Raw genomic sequence first — 18028 nt, forward strand, 5'->3', positions numbered from 1 at the left:
AGACAGAACACCTGGGCAGTTGGACATTGGTCTGACACAGATAGTGCCATTCCCAAGTTCTTCTTTACATCCTGTGAATGTCACTCAGCCATCACTCAGATCCTAGAGTTCAGTGTTCCCTCTACTTAAATAATGACTGCAGGGCTGCTCTGCCAAAACTGACATCAAACACGGACCTGCTAGTTAAAGTACAGCTGTCTAAAGGTAGATGGAGCGTAAGACCATGTCATAGAGAATCAGGAACAGCTTTGAAACAGAAACTGAGATTTCTTATTCTCATCTGACACAAATATTTCATATATTCATATATATTCCAGTAATACAAGACACACTATACTAGTGAGCAACAATTTATGCCTGTCTTATTGGGGTGCTCCAACTGGGTATGAGACAAGCCCCCCGGGAGATGTGGGACCACATATGGTCACTGATACCTCAACTAGACGCTGCAGTATAACTAGGTGACAACATCTGTGCTAGACTAGTTCCTGGGAAAAAGTGTTCTTGCCTGTGCTTAGTGCAGTAAGGTGCACCATCATGATTCTCGACATGTATTTGTTACTCATTTGGAAAAAAAAAAAAATACTGGTTGGACCCAGGTGCTTCTCATGGGTGAATTAACTCAGAAGCATCCGTTATTAGTGGGGCTAGTCAAACAAACATGTCTTTAATTCTGACATCTTTTAAGTCTGTCATATTTAAGGATACAAAGGTCCAGGTCTGAGGATATTCCTTCTATACTTTTAATTTGGAGTGCTAGACACCGTTATTCAGAAATGCTGTGCTGGGTGCATCCAAACCTGTCCTGGGATGCATGACAACAGTCCCATGAAGAATAAAGGAGCATTCAATGAGCATGCACAATATCCTTAAAATACTTATGGCAATTTTGGAAAAAAAAAATCTTTCTGTTTGTATAGAAATAGAAAGAAATGCAAGAAGAAATAACATCCAAAGAAACATTGCAAAGAAAAAACATATGGAACTTCTACAGTAGATTATGTGAAAGAATACCCTTCCCACAATGACTTTGTTTTACCTATCCATGAAAAACAGCTGCTGAGTCAGTCAGTCCACTCCATTTGTCCACACTTTAGCTTTCAAGTTAACTAAAGTTTCTACCACCTAACACAACATTAACTGTTTGAGCAGGACAAACAGAGCAAAGACAAATACCACGCTACCTACGGGCCTCTCTTGGTCCCTCTGAATTCAGACAGGACCCTGTCCTGTGAAGTGATACTGGGCCTTGACGCAACAACTGCTGCAGCAAAAATGTGGAACTGAGAGCAAAGCCCAGATGAGTTTCAAGTCCTGGTTAGCAAGTCCTGCTGTGGCAGGCCGCTGCGGCCGCCTCGCACACCAAATGGATGGTTTCTACCAAGGTTTTCTGCATGCCCTTTGGCACCAGGCAGTTATGAAGGGGAAATGTGATCAGCATCCTCAAGAAATCACACAGGCACAGCGCAGTACGTATCCTCCTCTCCGGGCAGCACTGTTTCCAAGTTGGTTAAAATCAAGCTCTCCTGCATAGCAAAGAGCTGAGATATTGACTCGCCCCTCAGAGAGCAGCAGAGGGCAGGGGGCAGGGGAGACAAAACCTTAGTGCTGGTGAGGAAGATGCACTTGCTCTGAGGACAGATGATGAAGAAGTTGGGCATTCCCTGTGTCTGGGACACCTCCTGACAGCTGATTTCATCCTTTCTTGGAAAGAGCTTAAAAAGTAAAGTGCACTATTCAGTGCACTTCAGAACTCTTTATTCCAAACTCCGGCAGAATAGCTGTTTAAATGCAGCCTGAGGCATGGATGTATGGCATTGTGTTGCAATTGCTTCCCCAATATTTGCAAAGGGATTGCTTATCTATTATCTAGGTATTATGCATCTCCCCTGCTTGCTTCTTCCTACAGGCTACTATGAAGAACAATCCAATCGTGCTTGAAAGTCTTTTAACCCAGTATACAAACACTCACCTCCATGAAGAGCTCACACAAAGTATTTACAAAGTCACTACACCTAATATTCCGAGACTGTGATGTAGCATCTCCCTGTCTGCCACCTAGCTATAAACCCTTAGAGACGTATGCCAAAGATAATGCTGATGGAGGGAAAAGACTACTGGGTCAGAGAAGGATGCTGGCACCTCGTCAGCACGGTGTTTGTTCCTTGGTCAGAGCTGTTCAGCCCTGCTCGCAGGTAGCACTGCTTTAATCGCGAAAGGGTGAGGAGGAACTGAAGAGGTAAATCTGTCTCCTCAGCCATCCAGACCTATATTTGCAGGTGGAAACCTGTATTCCAGCTCCTTCTTGCATTCCTATAAGTAACAGTGCTTTCACTGCAACTTCTGTACTCGGGTTATGGGCTCTTTGATTTAGTGACGCTACACAAGACAGGAAAAAAATTCCCTACCCCTTCTCCCAGGAGTTAGAGACACTTTGCTCCTCTATTACACTTATTACAGTTATAATGGATGAAAACAAATGAGAACATAATTTTGGTTGGAATCAGACTGACAGGAGTTTGTAAATGAAGGCAGAATCCTTTACAGCCTTGCTCAGTGCATCCCACCCTGGGTGAAATGGTGTCTACTTCATATCTACTCAGGGATTTGGTGCAGCAAGTTAAACAGTTAATTCCACTTTTACTGGAAAAAAAAGCTGGAAAAAAATCTCCGACATGAAGAACAATTTTCCCAGCCCCTCAGAAGAGGACAGGACTCAACAGACAGAGGCTAGAACATTTTCCCAGCTAGAAGTAGCTGGGGTTTGAGGCACAAAAGCACAAAGTATGGAGGAGACCATGCTGCTGTTCCCAGTGAAAGAATGAGGAAAGACATTGCAGGGTCTTCAGTCCTGAAAATTTTCCTAAGTACAAACACTCAATTTACAGAATAAAACATCATGTGAATCACAGGTGTAAATTTAGAACCACAAGAAGATAAAAACATTGATTTTTTTTTTTTTCCTCTGTAGATCACAGAGGGTTCAATTCTGCTCTGATGAAACCAGAAGAAATCTTTGCCTTTTGAAGGGCAGACACATTCTTTTACTCTTCCCTCAAAAAGTTCTCTGTCTTTTCACCTCCCTTGCTTTTAGTCCAGCTTTCAGCAACAGTCACTTAAGTGATTCTTGGAAATCAGCAGTAAGTGTACAGCATTTCTATTTTTTATCTCACTTCTTTTAATCCTTCCTGCCTAGTGCTAGTGGGGTTTGGGTTTTTTTTTTATTTCTAGGCAAGTGTTTTCAGCTTCCCCTCATCTGTTCCATTCTGGAGTTGCTGTCCTTGCCACTTCTTTACATTCTTGCTTTCCACTTGACATTTGTGTTTAGGTACACTTCATCCACATCATTGTTTCCAATCAAACTACTACCTGCAGCTTTTGTTTGCATTGACCAACAGCTCCCTAATATTTGCTGCCTCTACATTTAATCCATCACAAGCCACAGGAGACTTGGTTTTCCCACGGCTGTCTAGCCCTTGAAATGAAGATTGCAGATAATTTGTAGAATTACAATCAACTGACACATAAATCAATAAAGAAATATTTAGCTCAATTAATGACCACCCATACTTTCCAAACTAAAAAAAAACCCCAACAAAATAGTAAAATATTTCACTTATTATGAAGTTACTTCAGCATTTATCTTCTAGGTGTCTTTTTTGGCCCTCCATAAGAGCACAAACAGTTCAGATAAGCATTAGTGCACAGAACAAGAACATAGCCATAAAATAAGGTACTCATTAACAGTAAATTTCAGCATCCAGATTCCTTACCAATATGCCAAGAAAATCGAGATGAAGGACTGGCAGGAATTTCATGCCTGCTGTATATATTCTTTTGTAATTTCTTTAAAGATGAGGTGGGAGAAAATATGCTTAGTTGTTTGTAAGACTCTTTAGAAAGATGCAAAGTTTGCTTTGAAGTTCACAAACTTGCGAATATTTTAGCTTGTGGCTGTTATATTGAACTGCTTGTTAAGTGCAGCAGGAACAATCTGTTGCACTATTAATTTAAGAGATCTATATACCTCACTACTAATGATGCTGTCATTAAGAGAAGAGGGAGTGCTTCCTTCGTAAGACCTGATCCTGCAGTGATCTTCACATTGGCAGGTTATATACATCAGTCTGAAACTTGCAGCTGGATCAGGTACTGAGCCCCTACTTTCTCTCTTCTTTACAGTTTGTTTACATCTTTTGCAACCCGCTTAATTTCATGTCACCTTCTCCAACTGATCACTCAGCTAACAGTCAGAGGTGTGTCAATGAGAAGATACTTGAGTTCACTCGCATTTAACTGATTTAGCCACGTTAACTGCAACCGCAGCAGAGCCCGGGTACCTGTGCCCGGGCTGCTTACTAATGGCGGCAACACCAGAATGAGACAAAAAGTTCCAAATAAGCAAAATATTTGAGAACCAGCAGGGTGTCACACGGCACAGGAGTGGATGCACAGTTGGCTATGTATGGGCCTGTTCGTAGACCAGCGTAACAGATCTTCGGTTCGGTTCAGTTCAGCACTCTCTCCCCGTGCTGGGTGCACAGGCCATTCCAGAAAGGCATGGCATAGCAAACAAATGACATGCAGGGTAGAAATTAGCTCCTGGAATAAAAGAAACAATTCTAGTGTCTATCTGTACTGTCAATTTGTGAGTTAGTGTTCAAAAGCTACAGAGCCATTCAAGTGACTCAAAAGTAGACATGTACTTTCGGGCAACTGGTTAGACACCCCCTGGAGACTCGTCTGAGCATACTAATCACATGTCCACTGACTACAACTGGTGTCATTTGAGATGCAATTGGGTGTCCAAGAAATCCATGCAGGGCTGGCAAGGATGGCACAGCACGTATGGGACTTCTTTAACCAATATGGAGCAGCAGCTAGAGTCCAGATGGGAGACTTGAGCACTTCAAATAGTGCCGGACCCCTACATGCGGGCAACTAAATCAAGCCTCTGAGCGTTGGTGTCTTAATCTGTGAGGTGAATCCCATGCTTTCTTACAATACAGCTGCACAAAAATATATAAGAAGATTTTAGGGTGCATCTCTCTAAATAAATTTCATGGGGCACGAGCAGACCTTTGAGACACAGCAGAAGAGTCACCATAGTTTTGGTGGGTTTGAGGGGGGTGAATGTCCAATGCACAATTAACCTTTATAATTGTTTTCTATTTTCAAGGGTTACTTTAGTAGAAGAAGGACTGGAAATAGCTTTTTAAAATAATCTGGAAAGCCTAAACACTTTGAGAAGCACACAAACACAGGCAGTCAACACACCTGTGTGAAGTGTCTCATCTGTACTCCAAAAACGCTGCTTCTGAACAAGTAAGTCTGGAAGACTCCATTATAGTCCTTTAGACTGTGTGAGAGACTGAAATATAAAAACATACTTTCTATGATTGCATTGCAGGGGATGTTGCTGCAGAAGCTCTCATGGATGTTTATGGAGAATGGAAAGGTGCATTCTGGAAAATCAGACAGAAGCTGCAAATCAAATTTGCTGGGCTGTAAAGCCTACAGGCCTGCCAGAGATATTCAGAAGTAAAGGCAGCCTTTGAACTGTATGTTATACGCAGCAGGTCGTTGCTGATGAGCCTCAAATGGGAAAGCAGTGACAGATCAGGCAGCTTCTCTTCTAGCTAGAAAGGTACCTCAACTGCTTTTGGGCAAAAGCGATCCCCAGTTCTGTTTCTCATTGGAATTGATTCCTCACAATTAAGGCTAATCCTTCATTTGATGTTTACTCAGTTTACTGCCTTTCTGCATTCTGCACTGTCCACATCTGGCATTACGCTTTGTATTTATTCTAGCCAATATACATTTATTCATCAGCTGTGTTTGTTCTAGCTATGGTTGAGATGGCAATTTCATTCTAAGTCTCTGCATGCATTGATGGATACATTACCTTTCCGCTGAACTTTTTCATGCTTGTTCTCAGGCCAGAACTTATACTTTTTTCTGTAAGTTGGAAGAAAATGTGTGGTCCTTCTCAAACCTCTCAATTTTAGACGTGAGAACACGACATTCTAACAAAAACGCTTTTTGATATGAAGTGCTTTTTTATTTCTGAGCCCTTCCATTTTAAAGCAACTCTGAAATTATAAGCACAAGTATTTCTTCAAATGTTATCATAAATGTGAAAAAGGCTCAAGATTTTGTTTAAGAAGGGTAAGGTTTGTAAGAAGAAGGAACACCACCACTCCTGTTTGTGCATGAACTCCAATGGGAGGGTAAAGTGTGACTGTGAGAATGTTTAATGAGTCACATTTGCATACAAATAGTTGCAGAGCACTCAAATGAGTCATGAAAATTCACATAGTTTCTAAAAATGAGTGGATATGTTAATGCAATGGTAAAGTTGAGATTTCAATTGAAGATAAGCAAAAATATTTACTGTTCTGATTTCAAAAGAGACTTTAACTTCTGCCCATTATTCCTACCTACTACAACAGCCCATGTAACATGCATTCAATTCAGATCTTGCCAGTATTTATCAACAGAGCTCTGCATTTTTTTTTAAGGGAGGGTGGATTTTTTTTGGTGCAATCCAACTTTTTTTTTTTCTTGCATTAATAGTGAAGTGTATTATATCTCTATCACTTTCTATTTTGTGGCCACAGTATCTGCTGACTTTCCTATCCACCCTTCTAAAGAAAATCCTTAAAAACAGCACTATGCAACATCTTGAAGGTTATCAGAAGTAGGGCACAGAGCAGTGCTGACCCACTGACTAGAGAAGACACTGCAGAGACAAGGCCCTTCTTTTAAAGCTTTACCTCCTACCTGCAGGAACCACTAAGGTGATAAACAAGCACACAGGCAGCCCGAAACTAGCATTCAGAGCAGGTACCGGTGTCAGCTGAAGGGAACTGGACAGGATTTGTGGAAGTAAAAAAATCACACACGAGCAAAGAGAAAGCTGGGCAGTCTGGGGTGCAGAGCAGACAGGATATATATTTATGAAGGACATCCGGCCAAGGGGTAATAGCGATATCTTATCAACGAGTCATAAATAAACTTAAATTCTGTGTTCTGGTAAAAAGAGGCACTGGGCTAGGATGGTTTAATGTGCTGTTCAGGCAAGTTAGGAAGGTGTCCAAGAGCTGGGCTTTGAGCAAAGAGAAAGATGGGAAGGGGAAAGAGCTGCCATTGTTTGGAAGAAGGCTTGGGTGCCTAGAGGATGATTGAAAATGAGTTAGGATGAGTACAGTCTTCTGTTGCTATAATGACAAAAAGAAAAAAAAAATTTTAAAAATTGAGTGCTGTCCATGTTCAGGACCCAGGAGACAAAGCAGCAGGCATAACACAGCTTGAAAAGCTCACTCTCCATTACAATGGTTTATAAAAGCTAAGGTCATGTAAAAACCAGCAGAAAGAACAAAGGATTTTTTCTTTCTCTAGTACTAAATGCAACAGCTAAACAACTCAGGAAGATGACTCTCCTTGATAACTCTGCTTCCATACCAGCTATGGTAAGCACCTATCCATGCCACGGGTAACACTTCTATTGCTCTAGGAGAACACGTCACGTGAGAACTACAGGAACTAAGTACTGCCTGACTTTTGCATCTGTCATCTTCGCAAGCTGCCTGATTTTAAAACATTAGCAAAAATGGCAAGGTAACAGCTTGTGTTTGTTCTGTCATCCCCCTACTTCGAGACCCCTGACGCACTGAGAGACAGACTGCGGGTCAGGTTCTGCTCTGCCCCGTTCTTTCTGTAGTCATTTACACCTGTACAAACTGAGTGGAAAACATGCAAAATGGTACCATTTTGTTTTGATAGTGTTTTACCCTCACTTCACAGGGGTGAGAATGAATAGACAGGGTGCAAGGCAGTGGAGAATCAGGGATTCTGTATATTAAAAAACAGCGCAGACAGCCGCAGAAAGTGTCAAACACCATACAAAAGGACTGTTCATGCATTCATCCTCAGCATCTGTGATCCGGACAGTATAAACAGAAGTCAGTATCTTTGTGCTATGTGGGGCTTATAGGGTTTTGTTTATGTAATTTAAAAATCAGCAGACCTGCAAGGCTGAATGTTGCAGGGTGCTTTGCAAACAGCAATCTCACCCGTTCACAGCATTTCAGAAGCCTCCGGAGCATACGCTGAGGAATTCCCTTATTGTTGGTAGACGGTGAAGGCTATTGTCAGATGACTGATACTGGCTCTCTGCCACATGATGCTGGAGCCTACAGTTTTAATTAAAAACCCTAAAACAATTTGAAGAATTGCCTGTCTGAAGCTCTGATTAGCCAGGGTGCCTGCCCCTTCCGTATGCGGTTAGGCAAGGAATAGCAATTGGGAAGGAAGCCTTCCGCCACGCTAAAGGGTTAAGATCTGTGGCTCCGTGTGTGCAAGAAAGCCACCCCCCAAAAAGCAGACCTTTGATGCTTGGAGCCAAGATCTGTTAACGTATTCTGAAAGGGCCGACCCTGCATCAGTCCCTCAAGGAGGCAGGAGAGCTAAATTCACAGATGTGCAAGAGCCATGAAGAATGCAAGAAGCGTGGTGGCTAAAGAGCAAACGGGTAGAGTTGTGACTGAAGGAGCAGGAAGGTAACAACCAGCGGAGCCGAGAGCTGCTCCTACCTACGTCAGCTTCCAATGACAGCCGGTGATTACTAACACAGCATTATGGCCCTGTCCGCCCCAGCCGGAAAGGGGTGGATAGTACAACCACAGCAGAAATCATGTGAGCACGTTTTCACATAAGCTGCCTAGAAAACAATTTAACCTCCACTCTGCCTAGCTGTGACCAGCAATGCCCCATAGGCATCAGGGGCGAAGTGCATTGTAAGGAGTGATTTGAAGGAGGACAGCTGGAGACAATGTTCCAGACCTTTGTTCCATGCATGGAGGATAGGATGCAGGACAGCATGAAGATATTTGGGTGGGAAAAGGACTAACGCATGGTAAAGACCAGGATCGTTAGCAGAGCAATGATCACGTTCAGCAATGCTGGAAAGAATGGATAAAGAGAGTCTGAAAAAAGAGCAAGGTTCTCTTTCGCCCGGAGCACAGAGGGTGTAACGTGAGGTTAAGTGGCTGTAGGTGCAGGTTTTCCTCTTTAACTGCCTGGTTTGTGAACTGATAGCATTTTTGTTGTCTGGAAAAAAATCTCATGCATCCTGGGATTTTGTGTTGGTCTCCCTCATACTGTAAGTATGCTTGAGAGCTATTAAGTCAAACAGCCACTAGTTAAGCAGTTAAAGCTGGGCTCTGACAGGCTTCCCAAGCTGCTTCTGAATGTATTTGGCAAATAAATTCCTCCTCATCTGCTAATTTCAGACTTTTAAAATAATTTAGCTCTCAAGTACATAACGTAAAGTCATTATCTTGTTCTTTACAGTCTGAGGGCAGAATCTATTTAGAACCTGAGCAGGCTGGCTATGTGCAAGTGGAAAGCTTCAGATAAAATTCACTTGCCAACCCATAGCAGTGAAACAAATACCCTCTCCACTCTCGCGGGCAACTGTGATACTAGCCAAATACCCACTATAGCCCTCATATACATTCACAAACACACCTGGATTCAAAGCTGTGAAGCTGACAGGGAGAGTCTTCCCCGGCTTCACTGGCTTTGCATCAGGCCCCATGTGTGTAAAGCATCAAGACTACCGAGTCTCCATCAAAGGAGTTTCCACGGCCTGTTTCATGTCTTACCCACAGCCACCCCCGCAACAGCTGATCCACGCAGACAGCCTGCTTATTCTATACAGGAACGTACATTTGCAGCTTATACACATTCACTTAACTCCACAAAACACTACCAAAATAGCAGAAAAGAGAGCAATTGGTATACTGCAGATTGCTCCCTAAGACAATCTGCAAGGTGTGTTGCTGCTCTCGGTGCAGAGCAGAGAGCATCATCTCCCCAAATGGCAATGCCTTCGCCAGGTTTAAAAAAGGCACATCCGCATTACAGCAAAAAACACCCGGACAACAAAAAAATTAACTAAAACTTCCCCATGACATTTGCTTTTCCTTGATAGAATCTATACAAACTATTGAAAACAAAGCAGAAGCTCACATTAAGAAAAAAAAAAAGACAAAACCATTGAAACAGAACATGGCCACTCTGTACTAAATACTTTCTGAAAACATAGTCAAATACCCCCAAATATTCTTCAGAATTTGAACATCAAATATGTCTTTAAAGTGATGCTGGATCCTACAGAAAGATCCTGTTCCCCAAATGATACTGAATGGATACAGGAAGAATTATTTTTCCCATCTTGTGAAACTTTTGAGGATTTCAGCAGTCTTACTGTCATGCTTCAGAAGAAAACTGAGAGTATTCTCCTGAATATTTTCTCAGGAAATTCCCACAGAAGTGATGTGATGTTTAAAAGGCCTGTCGAAAACCAAGGCTTCATATCCCCTTCTTCCCAGTTCAGACTCCAGCTCAGAATTTCCCTTGCGCCAGGTGAATGCCCCAAATCAGTACTTCTGGACTGTCTCTTGTGTGAGGGTTATAAGGACCTCATCGGATCAGTCTCAAACCTGTATCTCCCATAAGCTAGGAAATTTATCTAGCTAGGGCTAAAACCACCGCAGTTTACTTCATAACTTGTCCTGTCTGTAACAGGAGACAGAAATACAGGAAACTTCTTCAGAAGCATTCACTTTCTGGATGGTGTTGCTTATTTTGGCTTGTCATTTCAAATGAAAGAAACCTAAAGCAATGAATAGAGATCTGAAACTTGAATTCTCTCTCCACTGTTCCCCTTTAATCCTTAGACTTCCCTGTTCCGGCTCCAAGTCCTCATCCAGATGCGACTGGTACTTTCCCCAGTCCTCCAGCCCCATCATGCTCAAGCCAACCGACCCAGCGCTGTCTTTCTTCTCTCCCTTCTCCATCTGCGTCACCTGGTCCCCAGCAGCCACCTTACAGGCTCTGCACCACCTTGCGAGTTGCCAGCTGGAGAGCAGGAGCTAAAAGCAATCTATGCGCCCCTGAAAAGCTTACTGGAAAGGAGACTGGAATGCCCCTTATTACAATAACCTTCTGCCACTCAGAATCATTTCCCGCATTTACTAGAATATACTCTGTCCTACTCTCAAAAGGGATATTCCCTTTTCAAGGAGAAAAAAAAATACATATAAGCTGTTAACTTTAAACCAATGGTCATTTGTGAAGCAGCTGACCAGAAAATGTGCTGGTTAATAACTCTAGTTCTGGCTGCCAAGCTTGTGATAGATGGGACCTGTTACTTCGGAGTCCTTGGCATTTCATTACACTTTAGATATTTAAGAACAACTCCCATTGACTTCCCATGTGGTAAACGATCTCCTGACAAAAGTCTGCTGTAAATGACTTGTCCATCATCTCACAAAAAACTTTGTGGCAGAGGCATGAATTGAATTAAGTCCTCCGCAGCGGAATTCAGCTGTTTCATGGGAGCGTTTTGCCTCTCTCACAACCCTTTGCCTACCTTCTACAATAACTGAGGCAAGGCTCCCACAGAAAGCAACATCCCTCACTACGTAAGTCGCATCTATGCCGCAAACAAATAAGCAGTCCTGCAATTAAAGAGTACCACAGCTAACAACAGGCTGAACCATGGCGTACAAATGCACAAAGCTTACAACTACGAGCACCTAGCCTAGAGGTTACACACCGTGGCCTGTAAATCCCCAGTAGTCCACAAGACCACAGCCAGAACAACTTCTTGGTGAAAGCATATTAGTCACTGCTCATTTTCTCACCGCTGTCAAGTGTTTTCATTAAAATGTGTCAAGTCACACAAAAAAGAATTTGGAGAATTGTTGAGGAAGTCTGATAACCAGCCCTGGCATAGATGATCCACATCAAGACCAGGGTGTCTAGTTAAACCATATACTGGCTGGGCTAAGGACAGCTGGACTCAGAAGTCAAGGGTTATCAGGGTGGAGTTAAAGTCTTTTAGACTTCTGCACTGGGAAGAAATAAGTCACCACAGAAGCAATGATTTTCTCAGTTGTCTGTAAACGGAGTCTTGAAAGACAGGCTTAGGTGTAGACATCAACCAGACACATGCCTTAAGTCAAGTGAGGTGAATCCCATCTCCAGAGCCAAGAGACCTGTAGAGCTGTGAAAGAGAATAAGGAGCACAAAACTATTGCTACTGAAGACAAAGCAGACTGAGAAGGCAGGAAATTAAGAAACTGCAAAGAAGTCCAAATTCTGACTGTTCAATGGAGAACAACTGAGATCTTCAGCTAGGTATAAACCAGCTGTTTTGTTTTGGCCGAAAATATTGCAAGAAGTTTGCACATCCTTTTAATGTTTACAGACCTCTTGTCTCTGCTGCAAACAATAGCCTGAGGCCTTAAGCAATTTAATTTTGAGTCCATCCCCAATTACTTCTATGCTGCCAAATTTAAACATCTTGGGTGCACATATAGTTTCAGTATTTTGATAAAAGAAGTAGAAGGGTTTCTCAAGCATGTGTTTTGTAATAGTTGAAGGCATTCAGCCTTACAGAGCAATTGACATGAACAATGTGGTGGAATCATCTCCAACTGTATTTGTAGCAAAAAACCCATCAGGAGAACATGTGACTTTAATTTCGCCAAGCTGGACACTTACTGTCCACCACTGCCTCCACAGTTTAAATTTGGCAAAATGACTGGCCATAACCCTTTGATGACCTTTGACAAATATTAAATTATAAAAACACATAGCTTGCCTTGTCCTGCAATTGTCCATTTGCAAAGAATATATGCGCACCAAACTTAGACTAGCACAAAAAAACACTTGCACTCCTGAAATCTGATAAGAAGGCTGGGTGAACCTTCGCTCATCTCTGACGAAATAATGAGGTACATATTTGGGATTTATCCTGTAGCACACCTCAGCATTACTTCACATTATCAAAACCAAAAAACTATAGCTTTTCAAAACTGAAAATTACAGGCTTACCTCTTCAGGGCTAGGATTAAAGGTAACATTTTTAAAGGCGCCCAACCTCCGGTTTTAGAAGTTACAGACAGATTTTTCTGAGGATGCAAGTGCGTAAATTGCAGTATACACTTTCGATATTTTCCAAAGTACTTCACTTTCATTGATTTAAATAAGGAGCCTTTCAGTGTTCTGAAAATCCCAGTTGTAGCCTCTTTGTATCTTCAGACATTTATAATGCATTTTTATGCAGCTGGCTCCTCTCTTAAAAATAGTATGTAGTGCCTCTAGTCACTTAGACCACCCACAAAATACGTTTGCACAATGACATTTAATAGATCCACACTTAACTTTCAGACACCCAGCGCCAGGATTCACGAGTGCACACTAGGGGCACACATGACCTTTAGGCTCTACAGGCTTGGAGAAAGACACAGATCATCCAAGGACAATTCACCCCAGCTATCTGTCTCCAGCCTCCCAACGGAAGGAATGACAATGGTCCAGAGACAGAACTCAAATGATGACCTTTGATTACATACCCAGTTTTTAAAGGTGAAAATTGGGTATGATGAATGAGAAAAAACAGTCATCTATGGTGGAATACACCTCACTTGGCATCTGTAAGAGAGGCTTCTGGTCAAAATTGGTCATCTATCTTCTGCCAAGAATTGATGGGCAGCGATGGCCCCCAGCAAGGAGATTAATTCCATCCGGAGAGAGGTGTCGAACAGGCGCAGAATGAATCACTCTCTGCAGGTGTCTCTTGTTCTCTTTGACTATAGAAAGACGAAACACCAAACCTCTAAATAGCTAAGATAAGGAGAGATGAACCTCACCCTCAAGAATGGGCCAGGCCCAGCGTTCAGGCTTCTTGCCATCCAGGAGATGCCTTTACCCCCGAGCTACAGCGTCAGGCTCCCTCTTGTTTATAATCCCTCTGGCCCTTTTAAATTTGCATGTGTTTCTTTACTGTGGCAAGCTTGAACAGGATGGGTGGGTGTCCTCCACCTTAGCCTTATCTTTTCTCTGGTCGTTAGGGGCGCTTTGCGAGCAGGAGGGAGTTTATATCACCTCTGATGAGGAGAACACAGAATCCGAGTCTCTCACTTCCAGGGCAAGTGCTCTCACGAGAAAAATTGCGTATAAGCAGCAGTTCTTTTCCTTCTCTCCCCCTGAACTTTCTGGCAGCTACAGCTGCTGCGCTTTGCGCTGAGCTCCATGCTGTCAATGTGCATTTAAGCATGATCTGAGCACACCTCCTGGACCAGGCCTCTCAAGAGGTTTAGACATGTACCTATTTTGTGATTCCCAGGTGGGTTTATGCAGGCGACAGTCGCTAAGAAAGTCAGCTTAACCTAGATAACGCTCATTCTGGGCCTATAAAGCAAAGTTTTAACAGCCTGGGAGCATTTGGGATGTGGTGCACACATTCTGCTAAACTGCACTTGCAGCATCCAAATGCTGAGTGGAATTAGGCTCTCCCAACCATAGAGAATTTTGCTCTATATGTTCGTTAAAAAGGACTGAGAATCCTGTCCCAACATAACCAGTAACGATAGCTTTGGTAAAGCACTGAATTAGTACTGCCTGCGTAATACTACAGGGCTTTCCGTCACATAACTGAGATATTCTGCCTGAAGTGAACAGGAAGGCGAGATTACAGATATGCTGAGATTCGCCAACAAGTAGATGACAGCCGCAGTACAGACTCCATTTCTCCTCTATGTTCATGAAACATTGTTACTGAGCAAGAACAAACACACAGAGCATACTATACGAACACATCTATACTTGAAATGATCGTAATTGTACAGTTTGAAGGGGGGGGGGGGAATGTGTTTACCTGTGACAGATTTTCAAAATCTTCTCCCACTAATCCAATTCCCAGTCCCTCCTTTTTCCAGTGAAATTAAGCCAAGCATTTTGCGATCTTATTCCCACAGGCCTGTACCTAAAAATCAAAGTCAGGCCAAAGTGAGAGGCCGAGGGGAGCTGGACCAGCCAGATAATTAAAAAAAAGAAAGAATAAGTGCATTTTTTATTTCTTGGTTTATTCCTTAGCGCATGCGAGGTACTGTCAATAACCTCCTGCCTGGCCCCTCTTCCTTTTCTATTCTAAATGGATTTTCCAGAGAATTATTGGGGAGTGCAAAATTTGCAACATTTTAGACCTATACCAGTTTAAAGGTATCACTAGGAAAGCTACGGTAGATGAAAACCATCTGCTATGTAAACCATGCACTAAGAAGGGAACTTGTTTGATCCCAGATTTTAGCACAACCACGTTAAAGTTAGAGAGCCATCTAACCAGTTCACGATAAGCACTTCTAGAAGACACGTTACGTAACTTAATTAAAATATAGACATTACATTAGTAAAATAGTTACAGATTTTAAAAAAGAACAGAAATGTATTTGCTTTTGAGCAGAGGTAAGAGTTAATGCGTGAATTTAAGACACCTCACACCGGTAACGCTTACCATGCCAGAGAGATGCTGCTTTCAGAAAGATTTCATGGCAACCTTCTTCCAGTAGCATCAGGTGAGCAACAGCCCTTTGCAGTTTACGTAGAAATGCCTTCAGGGCACTGGTCCTACTTACAGAAATGAGAAACCCTACAAAACAGAAGAAAACAGTAGAACTGAAGTGTCTGAATTGGGACTTGATATAAATGTCCCGGCAAAACCACACAATTCATGTAGAAACACCCCTGTTTTGCAGGGTGGTGCTAGAAAATACAGTTTGAGTAAAAGGCATTCCTGCAGAAGAGCAGAGTGTGTGAGTGCGATCATAAAACGATACGCATGTCAAAACTGAATCAGAGCAAAGGCTTGTCCATCCTATAGTCCAACACTTTTGGCCAAAAAGCAGACGTCTAGGAAAAATGAGAAAAGATGCACATCTCGTCACTGTGCTTCCCAAGCCTCCAACAACACGCGGCTTGGGAATACAACAGCAGCAGACGAGGGACATTTAGAAGTGGGGATGAAGGGAATGATACTGTACAAAAGCAGCACTATTTAAAAGCATAGTGGGGGGAAAGGAAACGAGATCTTACAGTTGGCAGATCCGTGGCATTTGCAAATACGGCCCAGGAAAGAGGGGAGCTTGGAAGTGGGACTCAGAGAAGGCTCATCCATACGTTCCCTGAAGAAGAACGCAGAGGGGTTCAGAGTGGGGTGGGTGGAAGCAACGCGCCACGCATCCTCGCGGCCAAGTGAGGTACCTGGAAGTGAGGGGGAGCAGCGATGCCAGCCCTGCTGCCCCGAGAGAAGCAGGACTTGTGCTCCCAGCAGCACAGTTGTTCACGAACAACCCCGGGAGCTGGGAAATGTCCCCCTGCTGCTGCTCCGGGGCTGCCCACGCAGATGGGGTGCACCAGGGCCCCGCTCCCCAGCCGGTGATGCACAGCAGCGGTGTCCCACAGGTAGCTCCCCTCCACCGGGACCGGGCCGGGGCTGGACGAGCCACCAGCAGCCTTCACACACCCCAGCACGCGACGGGCGCGTGGCAGAGGGCTTGCGGCCGCAACCACGTCCCTGCGAGCCAGTACTGCAGCGCTGGGGACAGGGGGAACACGGGGGGCCTGCTGCTTGCACGGCACAGAGCTGAGCACTGAAGCAAGGGAAAGTAGAAATAATTTAAAAAAAAAAAAAAAAATCCCTTCCCCCAAGGCAGCTGCAGAGTGCGATGAAACCCCCTTTTAGGCACAATCAGCCCTGAGCATCTGGGCAAGGATGAGGTGGGTGCAAAGTGCACGGGGAGGAAATGTGTCAGCTGCAGCATCTGAGAGCAGCAGAGCAAACTCAGACGGGAAATGAGCTTGCAAAGTGCACCCAACAAGATGATCGCGGGGATAAGTTGCTTCTATGGAAACTGCAGCCCGATGAACCAAAAAACAGTTTGATGGCAAAGTTTTAGCAGGAGCCGGCTCGCGCCTGGTTTCAGCTACATTCCCCACCCCCTGAAGAAGAAAAAAAAAAAAAAAAAAAAAAAAGAAAAAAAGCTGCACAAAGTGTTTTTTGTTATGGACAAAAAAAAAAAAAAAAGAAAGAAATGGGGACACAGGTTTTTTCCTGTATGGGCTACATCATATTAAGCTGTAAGTTTAGTTCTGGACAAACAATCTCTTGTTGCATCTCTGGGATGGAGGTTAATGAATTCCCACAGATGATGTTGGCCAAACAGTGGTCGGCTTGTGACTTGATTTCCAGCATCATGATGTGAGGGGATCAGTATAGAAAAGCACTTTGAAGGGAAGAGGCTGCCTACAGCAGGATTGTTTCTACAAGCTAATTGTACTGAGTGCAGCTGCACAAAGCTGGATCAACAGTAATAGAAGGCGGCGCAGACTTCCTGACGCCAGCCCCGCAGAGCTCCCACCAACAGCCTGGCAATTCCAGATTGTTTTCCAGACCTTATCTCTCCCCCAAGTTTTTTTCTCCTTTTTTTTTTTTTTCTTTCGCCTTTTTTTTTTTTTTTTAATTTTGTGACCGGAACAAAAGTAACAGGAAAATCCTTTGTGAAAGTAGAAAATGCTGTTACAGATCGGTGACTTTCGCAGAAGTTGTAACTAAATATTTTGCATGCATTATTCTCTCCCTCCCGCTCAAAAGACAAACCTAAACCCCAAACTTCTAAAACTTCTTTCTTTGAATGAATTGGAAACGTGAGGCAAACGAAAGGGACCGGGGCGCTAAAAGCAGCCGGGTTTAGCGAGATATTTCACCTGGTAGACTGAAAACTCCAGTATCAAAACATATTTGGACACCCCGCTCGGATAGGTTGGATGGTGTCAATGACTTGGAAAGGGGCCAATTTTAACAGATTTTTTTTTTTTTTTAGCCTGGTTTGATGGCTTAAATACGCGGCAATTAAAACCATTTACATTATTACTAGATGTTTTAGATAAATAAATTTCATTAGAGGCACGGGGTAGGAAGGCGCGTAGGAACTTGCCGGTCCCTGACGGGGGTAGGGGAGCCCCGTGGGCTCTGCCAGTAGCCCCCTCCGCCCTGCTAGTAGCCCCCTTTTCCCTGCCACACACCCCGGGAGCCCCAGCCTAAGGGAGAGCTCCGTGACCCAGGGGCTGTTCTTAGGAGACCTACAAAGGCCAGAGGGCAGGCAGCCTTTCTAAT

The 18028-nt window shown here is 43.5% G+C and overlaps 1 protein-coding gene across 1 annotated transcript in view; it reads left to right on the forward strand.

Moving 5' to 3' along the window:
* The first annotated feature begins 14955 nt into the window (after nt 1-14955).
* The window catches only part of ID2 (inhibitor of DNA binding 2), an 8016-nt gene continuing 4943 nt past the window's right edge, over nt 14956-18028 (forward strand). Inside the window, exon 1 of the mRNA XM_035895329.1 lies at nt 14956-14962. Within this exon, the coding sequence (XP_035751222.1) occupies nt 14956-14962 (7 nt within the window). The remainder of the gene's footprint in view (nt 14963-18028) is intronic.

Source organism: Egretta garzetta, unplaced genomic scaffold (genome assembly GCF_000687185.1).
Source record: "Egretta garzetta isolate BGI_Z169 unplaced genomic scaffold, ASM68718v1 scaffold15, whole genome shotgun sequence".
Taxonomy (NCBI): domain Eukaryota; kingdom Metazoa; phylum Chordata; class Aves; order Pelecaniformes; family Ardeidae; genus Egretta; species Egretta garzetta.